We start from the raw sequence: 17,682 nt of genomic DNA, 5'->3' as shown, positions 1-17,682 counted from the left end.
CCATTTACTAGTGGAAGAGCATTAAAATCTACAGCGCTTAGTAGTTTGTTATAGCCACTAGAAGCTTGGTCTTTGAAATATTTAACTGTAGATTATGATTGTTGGTCCATTGTCTAAGACGGACGGTGACTTCATTCAAATACTATTTATGCTGATGTGCTGTACTGCGACTACAATGCATGTACGCCTGAAAATCATCAGCGTGAGAGAGGATGGCTGCCCATTTGAACTACCTTTTAAACGGTAATCACCACTACCACTGAGGAGAATATGCTTAGAAAGCGAAGACGAAGTTCAAGTAGCCGTTTGCCCCGATGTTTTCTCTGCCGAGTCAAATGGCCTAGCCAAGTATTATACACTGCCTTGACATTGCTAAGGAACAACTGACAATTGATCAGCAAGAACCGACGAATGAGAGTAAAACGCAATGGAGAGGGCAAAGCCAGTGCACGAAAGCTCTGTATTCATTCGACAGTTTATGCTGTGCGGCGTTTGACGAAGGTTATTGTCGCACAAACGTCCGTGTGGTATGGAAATAGGTGCCTTAACTGTGAAAGGAATGGCTGTAGGAAATCATTTGAGTAGACGGCTTGAAGCCGGTCAAAGTGTCACTACTGTGGCCACAGTAATGGGTGTCATTTCGCGATTTTAAAAAGCCTCCTGAAGGTGGAAATGCTATGCGAAAGCTTGCCGGTGGTCGTAGAAGCACCATCACACCGCAAGAGCCTTAGTGGCGAAAAGGAACAGACATCTCACTCTTCGTACCTGCAGACCTTGCAACCGTTACCGGCACACGTGTATCTGCCAGAACCATTTCGCGGCGATTAAATCATGCTGATTTGTATGTTCGGAAGCCTGCTAAATGCATCCCACTTCAACCACGCCATCGTCGAGAAAGAGTTCGTTGTTGTAAGGAATATATTGGTAGGAGTCAGCAATAGTGGTCCAGAGTGATGTTCCCCGACGAATCCCGGTTCACTGTGACAATTGATTCTGGCCACCGTTTAGTGTGGAGAGAGAGGAGAACACGTTACAAGCCACAGAATGTTCATGAGTGTCATAGGCGTTATGGTGAGGCAGGCTTCCTGCACAATGGCCGAACAATACTGCATATCTTTGAGCGAGGCACCGTTACAGCACAGCAGTATTACAGAGAGATTATTCTGGACCATGTTCGTCATTTTAGGGGTGCGGTAGCTCCTAACTTTCTGTTTATGGACGACAGTGCCCGTCCACGCAGGGCCGCTGCTGTATCGGACAGACTGGAAAGTGAAAATATTGAACGTATGGAATGGCCTGCGTACTCCCCGGACTTAAAACTTAAATCCTATAGAGCATGCCTGTAGCTCATTCCACGTTAAGGAAACAGTATTGCTCTTGTGGACCTACAACGAGTAAACACCCCCCTCTGAGATGCCCATAATTCCTCGTGATTAAGGGATGTTATACTGTACTTTGTAATGTATTAAAAAAGACAGATAAAAAGGATGGGGTATTTTTGTCTGCGAGTTATTAAAATAACTACATAACATTTACTTTTTTATAAATACTTTCATAGGGAGGAAGCACAATGGCGGAAACAGCCATCGCTTCGTTGGCTTCCTTCAGTTTCCTTCTTCTGTGTTGCTCTGGTACAGGCCTCGTGTAGTCCCTCACTCTGTGAACCGCCGGCAGCTCCCTTCTGTAGGGAAGTCATCTGCAGTTTTTACCGGTATTTGTTACGTGTGTGTGTTTTAGGCTTTAAATCAGTGCGTAATGGTCTTGTGTTGAGTGAGAGTTATGCGATAAGTCTATGTGTGTGATTTCTTTCTTTTAACACTAATACAGTGATTTATTTGCGTTATGGCTTAGAACGTTACGATACGAAAGCACAGTACTGTAGTAACCCGCGATGTCTGGAGACATATATTACATGAAATTAAATGCATCCCTCACACCTCAAGCCCATAAAAATATTATATGTCTATTTTCTCCCCATTTTGCCTTACACTTCAATGCTGAGGTTTTTTCATGTGCCTTAGTTTACCTCTGATGTCCGCCTCTGTGCTGTAGTGGTTAGTATGATTAGCTGCCACCCCCGGAGGCCCGGGTTCGATTCCAGGCTCTGCTACGAAATTTTAAAAATTGTACGAGGGCTGGAACTGGGTCCACTCAGCCTCGGGAGGTCAAATGAGTAGAGGTGGGTTCGATTCCAACCTCAGCCATCCTGGAAGTGGTTTTCCGTGGTTTCCCACGTCTCTTCCAAGCAAATGCCGGGACGGTACCTAACTTAAGGCCACGGTCGCTTCCTTCCCTCTTCCTTGTCTACCCCTTACAATCTTCCCATTCCCCCACAAGGCCCCTGTTCAGCATAGCAGGTGAGGCCGCCTGGGCGAGGTACTGGTCATCCTCCCCAGTTGTATCCCCTGACCCAGAGTCTGAAGTTCCAGGACACTGCCCTTGAGGCGGTAGAGGTGGGATCCCTCGCTGAGTCCGAGGGAAAACCAACCCTGGAGGGTAAACAGATTAAGAAGAAGAAGAAGAAGAAGAAGAAGAAGACGTAGTTTACCTCTGATTCTGCACAAAACAGAAATAGCCCATGTAAACCCCGTCCCCTTTAGTTCATAAAATAATTTGCAGCTTAGTTTCTTCCAGTTTTTGTCTTGAACTTAAACACTGAATTTCACAAACTTATGTGCCGTCGATTTCCCGTGATGGTGTTGAGCAGAGGTGTTCGATATGGCGACCCTGTTGTCATAAGAGCAATACTGTTTTCTTAACATGGAATGAGCTATAGGGTACTCTAGGCCAGCGCCTCTCAAACGCCCAAAATCGCACGCGCGCAAACAGCGGTGCAGAGTTACTGTGCACAGTGCATCGGTCCCGCTCGGCTCGGCTCGGACCAACGCTTCGTCTCTGGGCTACTCGGCTCAACTCAGCTCGGATTTGGAGGGCTACGGAGCAAGTGAGGAAGAGGGAGACAGGGGGAGCGAACGAGACAGGCGTGGAGAACGATAGAGACAGCGCTATTGCTCCAAATCGAGGAATGGGGGTCTGCACTCTGGTCAACCAAGCGAAGTCTGTGTACCGTGCACAATGCATGCACCAGGCGCATGCACCCTGAGAGGCCCTGCTCTAGGCAGACGTGTTTCTCAATGAACTCCTCTTCTCCGAACCGCGCAAGAACTGAAAACCACCTTGAGAGAAGAGTGGGACAAAATCCCCCACGGACTCCTCGACAGTTTATTAGATAGCATGAATAACAGGTGCAAAATGTGTATTGGTGTCTGAGGATGGCATATTCATTACCAAGAGACTGATATCGACCTTTCTTTTGTGAGTCTGAACTGTTTCAAACAAGAACATTATTTATTGATTTCTTTGTCTGATATTCTGCTTTCCTATGAAGTGAATTATGTACCATTTTTCATTATCAATATACCGCTCCACCTCTATTACGTATGTACTGTGTTTCATGTCTTCCGTCCTTGCCTGTGATTATTCCTTCTAATCATGTCTCTGCTCCTTAGCAATTGTCGGGCAGTGTACGTATTGATAGAAGTTGACAGGTCTTTTTTTTTATTTTTACTTGTTCAATCACCCTCGTAGCCATTGTGGGCAGTGCTGGCAATTAGGGACTAGAAGCGGGAGGTGTGGGAGTGGGAGGGAAGCACAGAAATTTATAGATATACCGCGGGTCTGAAGGATATAGGAGTGGGGATGAGACAACAACATTGAAAAAACTGATTAAAATCGTGAGTTTTTAATGCTCTCTGGGCGAATTTTGATAGGGAAGTAAAGCTTGACAGTCTGCCGACTTAACTGCGGTAATAATACTTTTTTGAGATTTTGATTAAATACTGTCCAATACACATGTATTACGCCTGCAACTAAATAGAAGTACGACGTGATTATATAATAAAAATCATTTAGTACACTAAGAAAGTAACAGACACTAGATAGAACTGCGCAGACACATTGACAGAATGAAAATGGCAGACTTATGAATGTTTGTGGCAAGTGGCAAATAGAGGGTTGTAGAGAAACTGTTAACCATTATACCGGGTGGTTCACCAGCCCCTTATTTTTTCCGGAGGTAGGTAACCCAGGTAACGCGTGTATCGTAGTCATAGTCTTAGAACAACTATACCGTTTATATAATGCTCGCGAATATGGTAGAAATCATTAGCGGCAGTGTTATTTCTGTTACCGTGTTTTGGTGGATCAGCAGAGGTGAAAGAAGGTGCGGGCTGGAATGGGTCTAACTACAAGTCCGAAAGATGAATTTAAAATTTAAATAAAGGTTATATTTTCAACAGACAACAAAATTTAACAAATTTTTACATAGAATTTGAAAACTTAACGAGCACAACAAGTCAAATCAGGTACAAGACCAAGAAAGCCGAGATTTAGATAGACTTTAACAATCTGGGCCACAAGCCCTTATTTTTTACAATTCCTGAGCTCTCAGCTCATAACCAACATATTACCAAAGGGCAGAAAACCTCTCATAACATGGAGCCCTTGCTCCCGCCTAGTAATATCAAGCCTCCTAGAGGCACCTTTCAAAATACCAGAAAGAGCTGACCGCTCTCAATCAAGCCCATCAAAGGCAACAACCAATATTACTATCAACTGCCCTCAAGGCACACCTATAAAAAACAGGGGTATCTAGTACCCATTCTACTGGGCCTTCGTGGAAAAGGAACAGATTAATTAAATGGCCCAAAAAAAAAAAAAACAAGATGAATGGAGGCGTGAACTTGCACTCCTACATAAAAGCTTGTTAAAACCTACGTGGCGTTAAGCCGATACACAGGGGCTATTCCCATACTATAGAGGTGACTCGTATAAGAAAATAATTTAACACATTAATGAAGAGAAGAAAATCGGTTATGAAAACGTAGTCACCTCAAATCCAAATTGAAGGGGAGCTCGAGAGGGTAAGACACTCTCTATCCCCGATTTACAGTTAAAGTAATAAGAAAATGTTTACATAAGCCGGCACAAAGTTACATTTTTGAAAAGGTAGGATACTTTGAAAAGGTTTCGAACCTCCCCCGGGGGTTAAACTGCTGACCAAGAAAGAAATAAAGATGTTAAAAGGCCATTACCTTTGCTGAAGAGCTGCTGCTCGAAGGAAGAGGCGCAACCCGCCCCCTGCTATTCTTCCATACACTAAGCAAGATGTTGTTGAAGTGGCTACGAGCCATGAAAATCACCAGTTTTTAAACCCTCATGGAAGATTCGAGACCTTTCATGAATGATTAAGACACACCCACAGGATTTTATTGGTTCCCCAAAAGTTACAGAGCAAAAATTGAGGAAGAAGGGCACTATTGGTCCAAGATTAATTAAAGAAATTCGGGATTGGCTAAGTTCAAAACTGGCGGAAAGAAAGATTTATATTGCCAACCTACAAATGAAATAACGAAATTTAGTTATAGAAAAACTTATGAGTATAAAATATCTTCCATCACTTCGTACCAGGGTGGATGATCATAGTTTTTGGTAGAGACATCTGTGAGAGAATGTCCACACTTCTCGATAATTAGTAAACAAAAACAATTCGAAATTAACACAGTGACATCTTCAGATAAACGGTTGAATTAATTCAGTTTTAAAGTTCAGAGTTTCAGCTGTAGAGGGGTAATTTAAGGCGGAAAATTCAAATGTGCGGCGTATAGGTGTACCAACCGGTACAATTTCTATTACGTAAACTATAATGAGTATGGAAAACGATCACAGCTGCGAATAACACTATCTTACGTTTGGACAGGAAGTGTCTAAAAGGACAACGTGCCAGCAATTCACCGAGGATCGCGGTAACTAAGGTGGCTAAATTACGCATCACGGCTTTTACAACAGCCAAGCTGTGTGGTAGTAGGTTCTAATCACAGGCTGGTACACTTTTTTCTCGATTAGCGCCGTTTACAGTGACTGTAATCTTCCTCTTCTTCTTCTACTTCTTCTTAATCTGCTTACCCTCCAGACTTGGTTTTTCCCTCGGACTCAGAGAGGGATTCCACTTCTACCGCCTCAAGGGCAGTGTCCTGGAGCTTCAGACTTTGGGTCGGGGGATACAACTCGGGAGAATTACCAGTACCTCGCCCAGGCGGCCTCACCTGCTATGCTCAACAGGGGCCTTGTGGAGGGATGGGAAGATTGGATGGAACATGCAAGGAAGATGGAAGGAAGCGGCCGTGGCCTTAAGTTAGGTACCATCCCGGTATTTACGTGGAGGAGAAGTGGGAAACCACGCAAAACCACTTCTAGGATGGGTGGGGTGGGAATCGAACCTACCCCTACTCAGTTGACCTCCCGAGGCTGAGTGGACCCCGTTCAAGCCCTCGTACCACTTTTCAAATTTCGTGGCAGAGCCGGGAATCGAACCCGGACCTCTGGGGGTGGCAGCTAATCACACTAACCACTACACCACAGAGGCGCACACAGTGACTGTAATATGGGCACATATCATCGTGTTCCAAAGAGTGAACTTTTATTTGGTCCTGAAGAGGACCGTTTTCATCCGATGTTAAGTAACCAGGTTATACTACGACGTGATGGTCTGTAGGTAGGAAGTATGGTACCGTGAACATTCAGAGTAACAAGTGTTCGCAGTGTTGACCACTCTACGGTGTTCATACAACTTGTTACCATTACGGAGCACGTGGCATACATTTTAATTCGACCATACTTTCTCTATAAATGAGCAACAATTGAATGTACTCTTCGTAGGAACACATCGTGAGGAAATGGAGAAGTGTTGTGATGTGACCTGGTGGGTGTGGATTATTATTTCCATGTGTTGGATTCGGTAGGTTGTGGATTCGAATCCCATACTGTCCGTCCTAGAAACGGTTTTCCTCGGTTTCCCACTTTCACCACTAGGTGAATGTCGGGACGGTACCTTAATAAAAGACCAATGCCGATTTCCTTCCCAATTCTTCCCCCACCCATCCTTAGGGGAAAGACGACAACTCAGACAAACCAATAGCAAAAATATATAGATTATATTTGTATCCGCGCTAAAATGGACCACCCCTGTCGTTCGAAAATCTTTGCCTTTTGCTGGATTCGAACTGCTGCGCTACCGATACTCACAGGTCTTCTGCTACAGCCCTTAACCGATTCAGTCACGAAGTCTACATACTTGGTGCTTGCTAGAGGTTTCGTACTTAAGTACGGCCGTTCCACCCCGAAAGTTAACATTCGTGTCAAGTTCTTCAGTGTTCATTTAACCCTTTGTTACCCATACCTACCATATGGCAACAATTACTTTTATCCTTTACAGAAACGACTGAACACCGTGCTAGTTTAGCCCATATTAGCCACTTGGATATATTTTCTTCGAAATAATTGTGTTTCTGAAATTGGTAACACTGTTAGAGCTCCATGTCTTCGGTTTAAGTCTCAACAGCTGCTTCAAATCTGGAATCTGAATGGCGGGCTTCGTTTTCAGCTGGGAGTAGAAAGTTGATTTGAAGCATGAGTCATTAAATAATATTAGATACATGTCAGTAAATGGCTCTAAATTATATTTTTACCATGAATGAAGTCATATCCCTAATGTATTTTACGGTAATTTGTTCCCATTATAATTATTGCCATATGGCAACCACAGTCATTGGAGGTTCGGTAGTACACGTTTGTTTACTCCTGGATTTTCATACCCTCATCTCATACGATTCATGTTTCTTGATGAATGTACTATGTACTGTACTGTATTATTATTTCTTTATTAGTACAGATAGGTCATTCATATTAAAACTAATTACGAGTTATTTTCTAACGTAGTCACATAACCTAACAAGAGATGTTTTCTTGGTAGGATCCCCACCTCCTACTGTCATATGAAGATTTGGACTTTATCTGAATGAGGTAGTAATTCCTGATGGGGATTTTATAGATGTTGGTATTGATGACGATGACCCTAAAACAGTAGAAGAGAATATTGTTCGCAGGGGCGTTACAACTGATGAACCACCAAATACAGTAGATATGACTGCACTGACTCATAGGCCCAATCTTCCTGCAGTAGATAATTCTGCTGTAATAGACATTTCTGGTACCAACGGTTCACCCACACAACTGCAACAAACATCCAGAGACACAGCATCAACATCAATTGATAAAATTAAAGTTTATCCAAAGTGGAGAAAAGTCGATTTTGATTCTCCTTGCACTTTCATTGTTGAAATTTCAGACTGTGATTGCGAATTCACTCACAACTGCATAAAAGTCACTAATTAGGAAAAGAGGTGAACCGAGCTCAGAGTTGCATTCTACTGTGAAAAGAAGGCGAAAAGTAGCCATGCCAGTTTCTGATGTGAGGTTTGATGGTTTGTGCCACTGGCCAGTTTATATTCCAAAAAACAGAAGTGTAGGAACTGTAAAGTGGGTTTCAACAGGCTGATGTGTAAGAAATGCAAGGTTGGCTTATGATTGCATGGGAATAATGACTGCTTCTTGCCATTTCACAATCATTAGTTAAAATTTAGAAGAACTAGGCCCACATCATATTTAGTATTCAACAATAATTGCAATTTTTTCACTGTTTTACTATATTAAGTGATGTGTTTATTGTGATATATTCAACTGTAATTTTAATTTTAACTTTTTCACTGTTTTACAATATCAATTGATGTGTTTATTGTGATGTATACCAATTGTGCAATAAGAATATGAAATTTTGTGAGTGCCTATTACTTTGACTCCATGTCCCAAAGTTGCCATATGGCTATAATAATTACTTCAATAATTACAATGGGAATTTCTTTAAGAATGGTCATATTATCTTATTTGAAAGCTAAATAACACAGTAAGAACAGTGAAATATCTCTTTTGCAAAGAAAAATAATTCAGGATAGAAAGGGTTAACTTTCTTACGTTACAGAGCACGTGGCATAATTCATTAATTCGATCGTATTACGGGTACCTGTGTTATTTCAATGCGCAATAAATCACACGTTTGCAGAATGGTCCTTAGTATTTGGCGCTGTGTTGTGGATAGTAGTTTTTCCTTCGCCAGGTCCACGGATCAATTTAAAGTGATGACACACAGGTGGGGGAGAGCCTTATTGACCATAAGGAGAAATTTCATGTCATTTGGTGTTCAAAGAACTAAATTATAAGGATCTTTAGGTTATACGCGTTATTTGGGTTGCCTATCTCCTCAAACTAAGGGGCTGCTGAACAACCCGGTATAAGCTTTAGAGGGTTGGTCATACAGATAAATAATTGGAAAGAAAAGTAGATGTCTCGCGCAGTTGTCATTTTATAAGCTGCTGAAGTTAGCCAATAAAATCGCTTCGCGGGCGACTTCAGATGGCTTTGCGAGGCGGTGTTGCTAAATCTGCACGTGGCTTATAACAAGCTTGAGAGCGCCAATAGAAGACATACACTAATTCAGGGGAGGGACTTGAACAAGGACCTCCCTGCTGATAGACTAACCCCACAGCAACCACGCTACGGTGGCATTGACGAAACCCACGGTATGTTAGTGTTTGATGCTCATTTCTCAGCATGGTTCTCAAGCCCGACCAAGCCACGTGCAGATTTAGCAACACCGCCTCGTAAATTTCATTTGAGTTCGCTGCGAAGCGATCTGATTTGTTAAATTCAGCAGCACATAAAATGACAACGGCGCATGTTGTATTTTTTTTTTCTTTCAAATTTCACTGCCTGACAAACAAAGTTAAGCGCCCAGAAGGAGTGGTCCAATATTATCCCATTTCAGCATACAGTACGTGCGTACCATTGATGTGTAAGTAAATGATTAGATTTACAAAGATCTGTAATGTATAGAACGCCCACCAGATAGCACCGTCCTGTTGTTAAGTTGTTACCAGTGAGTCACACAGTTAAACAAGACGTGCAGAGAGGACTGCGTACAGTACGAAGCACCCGCGATGCCTCGCAGACGCGTTAGACAGCCAATCCACCAAATGATAGCATTTGTCAGAGGCCGCATTGTGGGACTGCATGAGGCTGGTTGGTCGTATCGTGCAATTGCAGGGCATGTGGGCCATTCAGATGTCACTGCGGCCCGCTGTTTGACTCAATGGGTACATGAGGGCACCCAATCACTACGTGCAGGTTCGGGTCGACCAAGAAACACCACCCCGAGGGCGGACCGTCGTATGGTGCGCCAAGCATTACAGGATCACATAAATTCGGCACCCGCCATCCGCAAACATACTGGAGACTCTACAACATCCTGTGAGTTCCTGCACAGTGTCTCGACGACTCGCATCCGCTGGATTGGTGTCCTACCGCCCCTTGCGTCAGTTGCCATTGACACCAGAACACCAACGCCTACGTTTGAAGTGGTGCCTTGCCCGGGAGGCATGGGCAGAGGACGATTGGCATCGCATCATGTTCAGTGATGAGTCCCGCTTCTGCGTAACCTCCGTTGACCATCGCGTGCGGATTTGGCGGCGTCGAGGTTAGATGGAAGATTCTGTTCATATTGTTGAAAGACACACGGGCGTAATCCCTGGCATCTTGGTGTGGGGAGCCATAGGATATGCATTCAGGTCATTTCTAATAGTGCTTCAGTAGACTTTGACGGCACAGCCATACGTCACTGACATTCTGCGTCCGCACGTCCTACCCCTTATTGTGCAGCACCCTGGGGCAGTGTTCAAACAAGATAATGTACGTCCACAGACAACACGTGCGTCTATGGACTGTCTAGAGCATGTTGACGTCCTTCCGTGGCCAGCGAGATCCCCTGACCTCTCCATCATTGAACACGTGTGGGATGACATTGTAAGGGGACTCTGCCCAGAACCAACCAGGAGGATCTGGAGGGACAGTTGCAACAACTATGGACGAACTTGCCTCAGGAGAGGGTCCAAAGGCTGTTTGGCACTAATTCTGAACCGCATAAGAGCATGCATTGGAGGTTGTGACAGCCTACTGACCTAGCGCCAATATTCCACCTGTAACTGACAACGACCTTGTCTCTTCCATCCCATATTGTAATCAGTTCAATAAAAGCGCATGGTCGTTAAGCATACGTAGTTTCATTCACTTTGAAGCACTCCTTCTGGGTGCTTAACTTTTTTGTCAGGCAGTGTGACCAACGCTCTAACGCTCACATGCTCGGTTCACGTTATTCCCCACCATCCTAGGCTATATAGAAAAAATATACCCCTGCTATCCTTCTTCACAACTCGTGCTGCACGCAGCTGCGCCAGTCTCCCCTGCTTGCTGTGGCGCTGAACAATCGGTTAGCCGCGACGCATGACATTTTTGCGTATTTCCGCTAAGCGTTGTTTTAATAATTAAAGAAATTAAAGAAAATAATTAGGCTATAATACAACAGTGTTAGTTTTTTATAATTCTTAGTTTTAGGCGGCTATAATGGAACAAAAATATATTGTTTTCCCCACAGAGTTGAGGAGCGACTGCCCCCCACCTCCACCAACTAATCGCCACCACTGATAGTCGGAAGGTGAAGTTCATGGCATTACCTGAATGATGGTGGTGAGAGCTGAAAATCCGATAGTGTTGTCTGGATGTAGCCTGAAGGCAGCTCCCGCCAGGACACCGGCCGGAACAGCGTGCAGTTCCGAGTCATGGCCGCGAAGTCTGCACAGAAGGCAGGTGACCCCCTGTGGAGAACAATAACAAATCTGGATGCTGTTTGTCACTAGAACAACTTACTGGATAACCACTTACTATAGGCGCACTATCCTCATTAAAGACCAGCAAGTGGCAATGTCAGCGCTGAAGCAGAATTTATTTCTCCGCAGTTCAAAAATAATGTGCGTGCTTCTAACTAACTGTCCAATAGTAGTAATGCGCAGCTCATGTCTACTCGACGTGGAGTGAGCTCAGCGTTGTAGTGTTTCAGTGGTATTTAGGTTACAGATTCCCTATCAGCTGTTTTCCTACCCATTTCTTAAATAATTTCAAAGAACTCGGATATTTATCAAATATCTTCCTTGGTAAATTATTCCAATCCCTTACTCCTCGTCCTATAAATGAACATTTACCCAATTTGTTCTCTTGAATTTCAAATGTATCTTCATATCTTGATCTTCCCTACTTTTAACAGCTCCGATTAAGCTTATTTGTCAACTAATACCATTCCACACCATCTCTCCATTGACAACTCGGTATATACGACTTAATTTCGTAATAATAATAATAATAATAATAATAATAATAATAATAATAATAATAATAATAATAATAATGTTATTGATGTTATGTCCCAGTAATTAATTTTACGGTTTTCGGAGACGCCGATGTGCCGAAATTTAGTCCAACAGGACTTTCTTACGGGCCAGTTAATTTACCGACACGGGGCTGAAGTATTTGAGCACCTTCAAATACCACCGGACTAAGCCAGGATGGAACCTGCCAAGCTGGGTTCATATGGTCAGCGCTTCAACCGTCTAAGCCACTCAGCCCGGCACCACTAAATCGAACAAATTGTCTCCTTTCTTGCAAGTCTTCGCAGCCCAAAGTTTGTAATAGAAGATATTTGATAAATATCCGAGTTCTTTCCTTTGCATCTTTTCCAGTTCTCATACCAAGTAGTCCCACCAGAGATTTACACGCCCGCTCCATTTTACACCGTTACTACAATCCATAAATATCCACTTAATACTTCCTCGAGTTTCATCATTATTCTGTGAGAACATGTACTGTTCTATCAACCTATCAACCTCCCCTCCTTCGTTGAGAATATTCAAGATCGAATTCCATGCCATACCAAAAGACAGAATTCCAAGAACTGACATTTTTGTAAGATAAAGAGAAGTTGCTAGCTAAGGCTCGGGGAGCTTATTCTCAGCGTGCTTCTCTTGTTACACTTACGGAGGGTCGATTGACCGAGAGACTCGGCATTCAGAAACTAGTGTCAAAGGAGCCGTAATTTCATCAGTGACGGATCAATGGTGATTGATTGACAACCATCTGAATTGGAATTATCATACCTCCCATCTAGAGAAACGATTACAAACTCGAGTATACACTGCCGAAACAAACAAACAAACAAACAAACAAACAAACAAACATGCAACATCCTTAAGGACAGTGTTCATTGGCACCAGGGTAAAATATGTGCATGCTGAGGGGTTGTTATGTTAGTGTTTCGTTTGTCACGGATAAAATGGCGCTCAGGATGCCTGCCCGTGCGCACTCGGTTTTGACTGCAGGCAGTAATTGTGCTGAGGTTAGAGGTGAACAATGTTTGCAACGTTCATTCTAGGGTACAACCATGTCCCCTCGACGAGTACGTGCTCCTGTTGAACAACTGCAGCCACTTGAACGGGGTCGCGTTGTGGGCCTGCAGGAAGCTGGATGGACGTATCGACGGATTGCTGGATGTGTTGGGCACAATGTATCGGTGGTGTGTCGCTGCTTTTAGCAGTGGTCTGTGAAACATTCCCACACCCGTAGACCAGCCTCCGGACGTCCACGTAGTACAGACGCACGTCAAGATCGACGCATTGTGCGAGCAGGGGTGGTTGACCGAACAACATTCAGGAACAAAATCCGGTCACAATGTTACACCTGCTGTGTCACTAAGGGCCATTGGGAACCGTCTTCTTGAAGCAGGATTACCATCACGTGAGCCTCTGGCCAGGCTACCACTGACACCACGACAGTGCCAAGTACGGCTACTTTGGTGTCGTGAAAGAGTCGACTGGAGAGGGGAATAACGCTCTGTTACCTTTAGTGACGAAAGTAGGTTCTGTCTGTATGCAAATGATTGACGTACACTTGTACGGCGTAGACCTGGTGAGCGGTCTATTCCAGAGGGCATTCGTCCACATACTCAGGTCCCACCCCAGGCTTCACGGTGTGGGGGGCATCAGTTACAGCTCGCGGTCACAGTTGGTGTTTCTACAGGGTAATATAACCAGTGCCCGCTACATTGCATGGGTTGTTATCCCCGTGCTACTGCTATTTTTTCGACAAGAAGGCGAATTGCTTTATCAGCAGGACAATGCACGTCCACATACAGCTGCTGAGATGCAACGTGCTCTACGTGGTGTACAACAACTTCCCTTGCCAGCAAGATCACCGTATCTCTCTGCCATTGGGACACGTATGGGACATGATGAAGCGGGAACTTCCGCGTTCTCCAGAGCTTGCAAGAACCATTGCCGAATTGCGTCAAAGGATGCAAGATGCTAGGGTCAATCTATCGCAGGGTGCCACTCGGAACCTTTATGGTCGTTTGCATGCGCGGATACACGCCTGCATTGACGCCAGACGAGGGTACACTGTGTATTGCTGCGACTGTTCGGAGAACTTTACTGTGGTACGTGTGTTTCATTTGGTCTGAACTTGTAATCATTGATGAACTACCTGTCATATTGCTTGTGAATAGTCCGGTCCATGGTGTACTGGCCTTTGGTTCAAGGGGGCCCGGGTTCGATTCCAGGCCGGGTCGGGGATTTTAACCGTAATTGGTCATTTCCATTGGACTGGGAACTGGGTGTATGTGTATCGTCCTTAAATAGAAAATAAAAGGAAAACAAGGAAAGGATGAGAGAAATAAGAAAACATCAGTGATTTAAAAAAGAAGTAAAGAATTTAAAAAATGAGCTTGTCCTTGAAGATGTTGCATGTTTTCTTCCGCAACGGAAACAGCTTGCCATTTACACAAACTGTAGACTACCTTGTTTCCTTTACCACGTTATCCTATGATACAAATATTCGTAAGAGGATCAAATTTTACAGTCATGTGGTCGCCTACTACCCTGCGTTCTGGAGGCTTACATAACATAACAATAGACTTGTATCCCTTTGTGACAAACCGCAGCCTACCTTGAAGATGGCGACATAAGAGCCGAGGAAGGCTCCGAGTAGGAAGTTGTCCCGGCTGAACAGTTGGCGCAGGAGGACGATCGGCCCCGCCGTGATGTACTTCGCACATAGTCGTAGTGACTGGACAGCCAAGCCTAAGCCCATAAGTTTTCCAGCTTCCTGTAAAACACAATAATGGACGCCATGAGCAAGCTTCGCTACAGAGTTTTCTGTACAGTATAATTCGATAATGAGAAACATCAGAGCAGACAGAGGAACCAAGGACGCCAGTGTAGCTTTACGATTCATAATGAAAAAGAAGATTAGAGATGAAGAGCATATTTGTCATTTATTGACGTGGAAATGTTACTCATGCTCCAATGATGAAACATGCTGGTATAGATTAATCATCTTATTTGCTTTACGTCCCACTAACTACTTTTTCAGTTTTCGGAGACGCCGAGATGCCGGAATTTAGTCCCCCTGGAATTCTTTTAAGTGCCAGTAAATCTGCCGACACGAGGCTGACGTATTTGAGCACCTCGAAATATCACCGGACTGATCCAGGATCGAACCTGCCACGTTGGGGTCAGAAGACCAGCGCCTCAACCGTCTGAGCCACTCAGCCCGGCACTGGTATAGATTACAGTAGCGACCGATAGTGGGTGTTATGGTTAGCGCATAAGGACACTGATACAAGTGAATTATGTTGATATTCAGATTGCACTACATTACAAAATCTTACATTAAAATACAGAACAAGAATAATACGATCACGGTGAATAGTTTTACGGCGAATGGTGCGTTCGGATTACAATCTAAAATCCAACTTTCGAGGCTTCTTGGAAACTAGATTCAAGAGATCTGTTGGTTTTACAATTATCTCTTTGTGAATCTTCAAACCCATTGAGTCGACTTTCATTTGTTTATTTTCTTTTGTAAAAACCCTGGGGGTGTTGTAACCCCAGTACCGCCCCTTTCCCTTTGGCTACGCTCTGATAGATTACGTGCAAAGACGGACGATTTTAAATCTTTACAACTGTCAAAGAACAAAAATAGTTATAAGTGGATGGAAAATAGAGACAAATATTAGTAAAGGGGTAATGCAGCAATGCCGTCTGTCTCCGTATTGAATACTAGCCGATGTAGCCGTGCTTCGCTACGGAATTCTACATTGCATACAGAATTCTTGATTAGGTAGTGTACACGTTGTGAGTAAGATTGTATTAAACTGCATCGCTCTGAACGTTTCCCTAGAAACGCGACAGGCAAGTCACCGAACGTCTTTTCTTATGTGAAGATTACTTTAGGGAATGTTCATTGTAATGGTAGGCCCTCTTGCCTACCATCAGTCACACTCAGGTTGAGGAGTTTTCATTATAATGGCAGACACTCACTCTCCACCTGCCTTTTTATATCCTCAGAAAGACTGCCTTAGTGTTTTTCCCAACTGAAATCAACATAGGTTATTACAATGACCCCAGTAGGAATAACACGATTATAAGAAATGCTATCATATGAAATACTCGATAAAATTAAAAACCACGCAATATCTCACTTTTAACGAACAGTAAGTTACTACGCTGCCGATCTAACCGTCCAAAGTTCTAAGCTGGAATAACCAGACCGCAGACAGCCGTGAGCCGTAAACACTCTTTAATTTCGGGTGGGGGTAGGGGGAGATAGTGTAGAATCCCAAGGCAAAATCTATGCCCTTTTACTCGTCTGTTCAATAGGAGTACCCGATGAGTCGGAGAATCTCAGTTCACTACACTGGCGGGGGGGGGGTCTATCTGACTTGGAGGTAAATTTTTCCTCCAAGCCAGAGGAGAAACCTATCCGCTGCTGATTTCTAACAACATGAATGTAAAACTGAATAAGCGTGAAAGAGAAAAAAGCTTTTCTTAAGAATCGGCTCTTTTCAGAATTGAATTTTGAGTTATTAAGTGAATTGTGGTGCTATAATTTGGAACAGGCGGAAATTGTAATTCTAGACCAGATCATAAACGAGTCTCAGCCATTATTCCGTTAAATGCGCACACTGATCATCTTAATCAGCGTGTCAGAGTAGGGATCGAATAGCTGGAATACTATGACGAACCAGTGTGTTACGTACCAGCAGTATCAGAAAATGTATGAACCAGAGGAATGGCATGCTAAAGAAGAAAGTTGTCTAACTCCCCATCTATTTCCCGCCAATATTCAGGCAGGCTGTTATACTCGGTACTCAGCAGTAATCCCATTTATCGGACATGAGTGGCGGTATAGGAGACAAAGAATATCACAACACACAATGGTCACTGTGATGTTATTGTTGATCTATTTTATGAGGTTTCGATATTGTCGGCCTTCACATTTAGTTTTCTTCCGACTCTGAAATACCACTCTTATCATAGTCGGTACCTTAAAACTGAATAAAACATAAATGATCCGAAATTATATTCTCCATAACCTTCGTTATGTAGTACTTTTCGATAGGAACAACAACATGGGCATTTAAAAATTCAATTGTAGGTGCCTTCCCCTGAACTACCAAGGTGAATAAAATTGCTTATAGCTTAGACTGCAGTTTCATATTCCCCGACTCTATATACCGATTTTCATTAAGTTCTGTTTACCCATTTTCTCGTGGCTCGGCGTTGATATGGACTTGGCAACAAAAATACAAATTCATGAATATCTCTGTTATCATAGCCGGTACGGTAAAACTGTGTAAGACATAAATGATCGTAAATTTAATTCTATATAACTTTAGTTATGTGAAATTTATCGATAGGACCAATAATAACATAAATATTTGAGAATTTAATGTTATGCCTTCCCCTAAACCACCACTTCCCTCAGCGTGAATGAAATGATTTACAGCCTAAATTGTAGTGGCTTAATCCCCGACCTTACATACCGATTTTCATTGAAATCTCTTTAGCC

General features: G+C 43.4%; 1 protein-coding gene across 4 annotated transcripts in view; it reads right to left on the bottom strand.

Annotated features, from left to right (window-relative positions):
- The window catches only part of LOC136873501 (transmembrane protein 135), a 277,976-nt gene that overhangs the window by 6,658 nt on the left and 253,636 nt on the right, over positions 1 to 17,682 (bottom strand). For 3 of the 4 annotated variants that reach the window (XM_067146708.2, XM_067146707.2, XM_067146706.2), the window contains exons 6-7: positions 14,776 to 14,934; positions 11,460 to 11,600 (exon numbers count right to left, since the gene is read on the bottom strand). In XM_067146708.2, the coding sequence (XP_067002809.2) occupies positions 11,460 to 11,600; positions 14,776 to 14,934 (300 nt within the window). The remainder of the gene's footprint in view (positions 1 to 11,459; positions 11,601 to 14,775; positions 14,935 to 17,682) is intronic. The other variant, XM_068227573.1, reaches the window with a different exon arrangement.

This window comes from Anabrus simplex, chromosome 1, assembly GCF_040414725.1.
Source record: "Anabrus simplex isolate iqAnaSimp1 chromosome 1, ASM4041472v1, whole genome shotgun sequence".
Taxonomy (NCBI): Eukaryota; Metazoa; Arthropoda; class Insecta; order Orthoptera; family Tettigoniidae; genus Anabrus; species Anabrus simplex.
The sequence above is the reverse complement of the archived record's forward strand: the minus strand, read 5'-3'. Positions and strand labels throughout refer to the sequence as shown.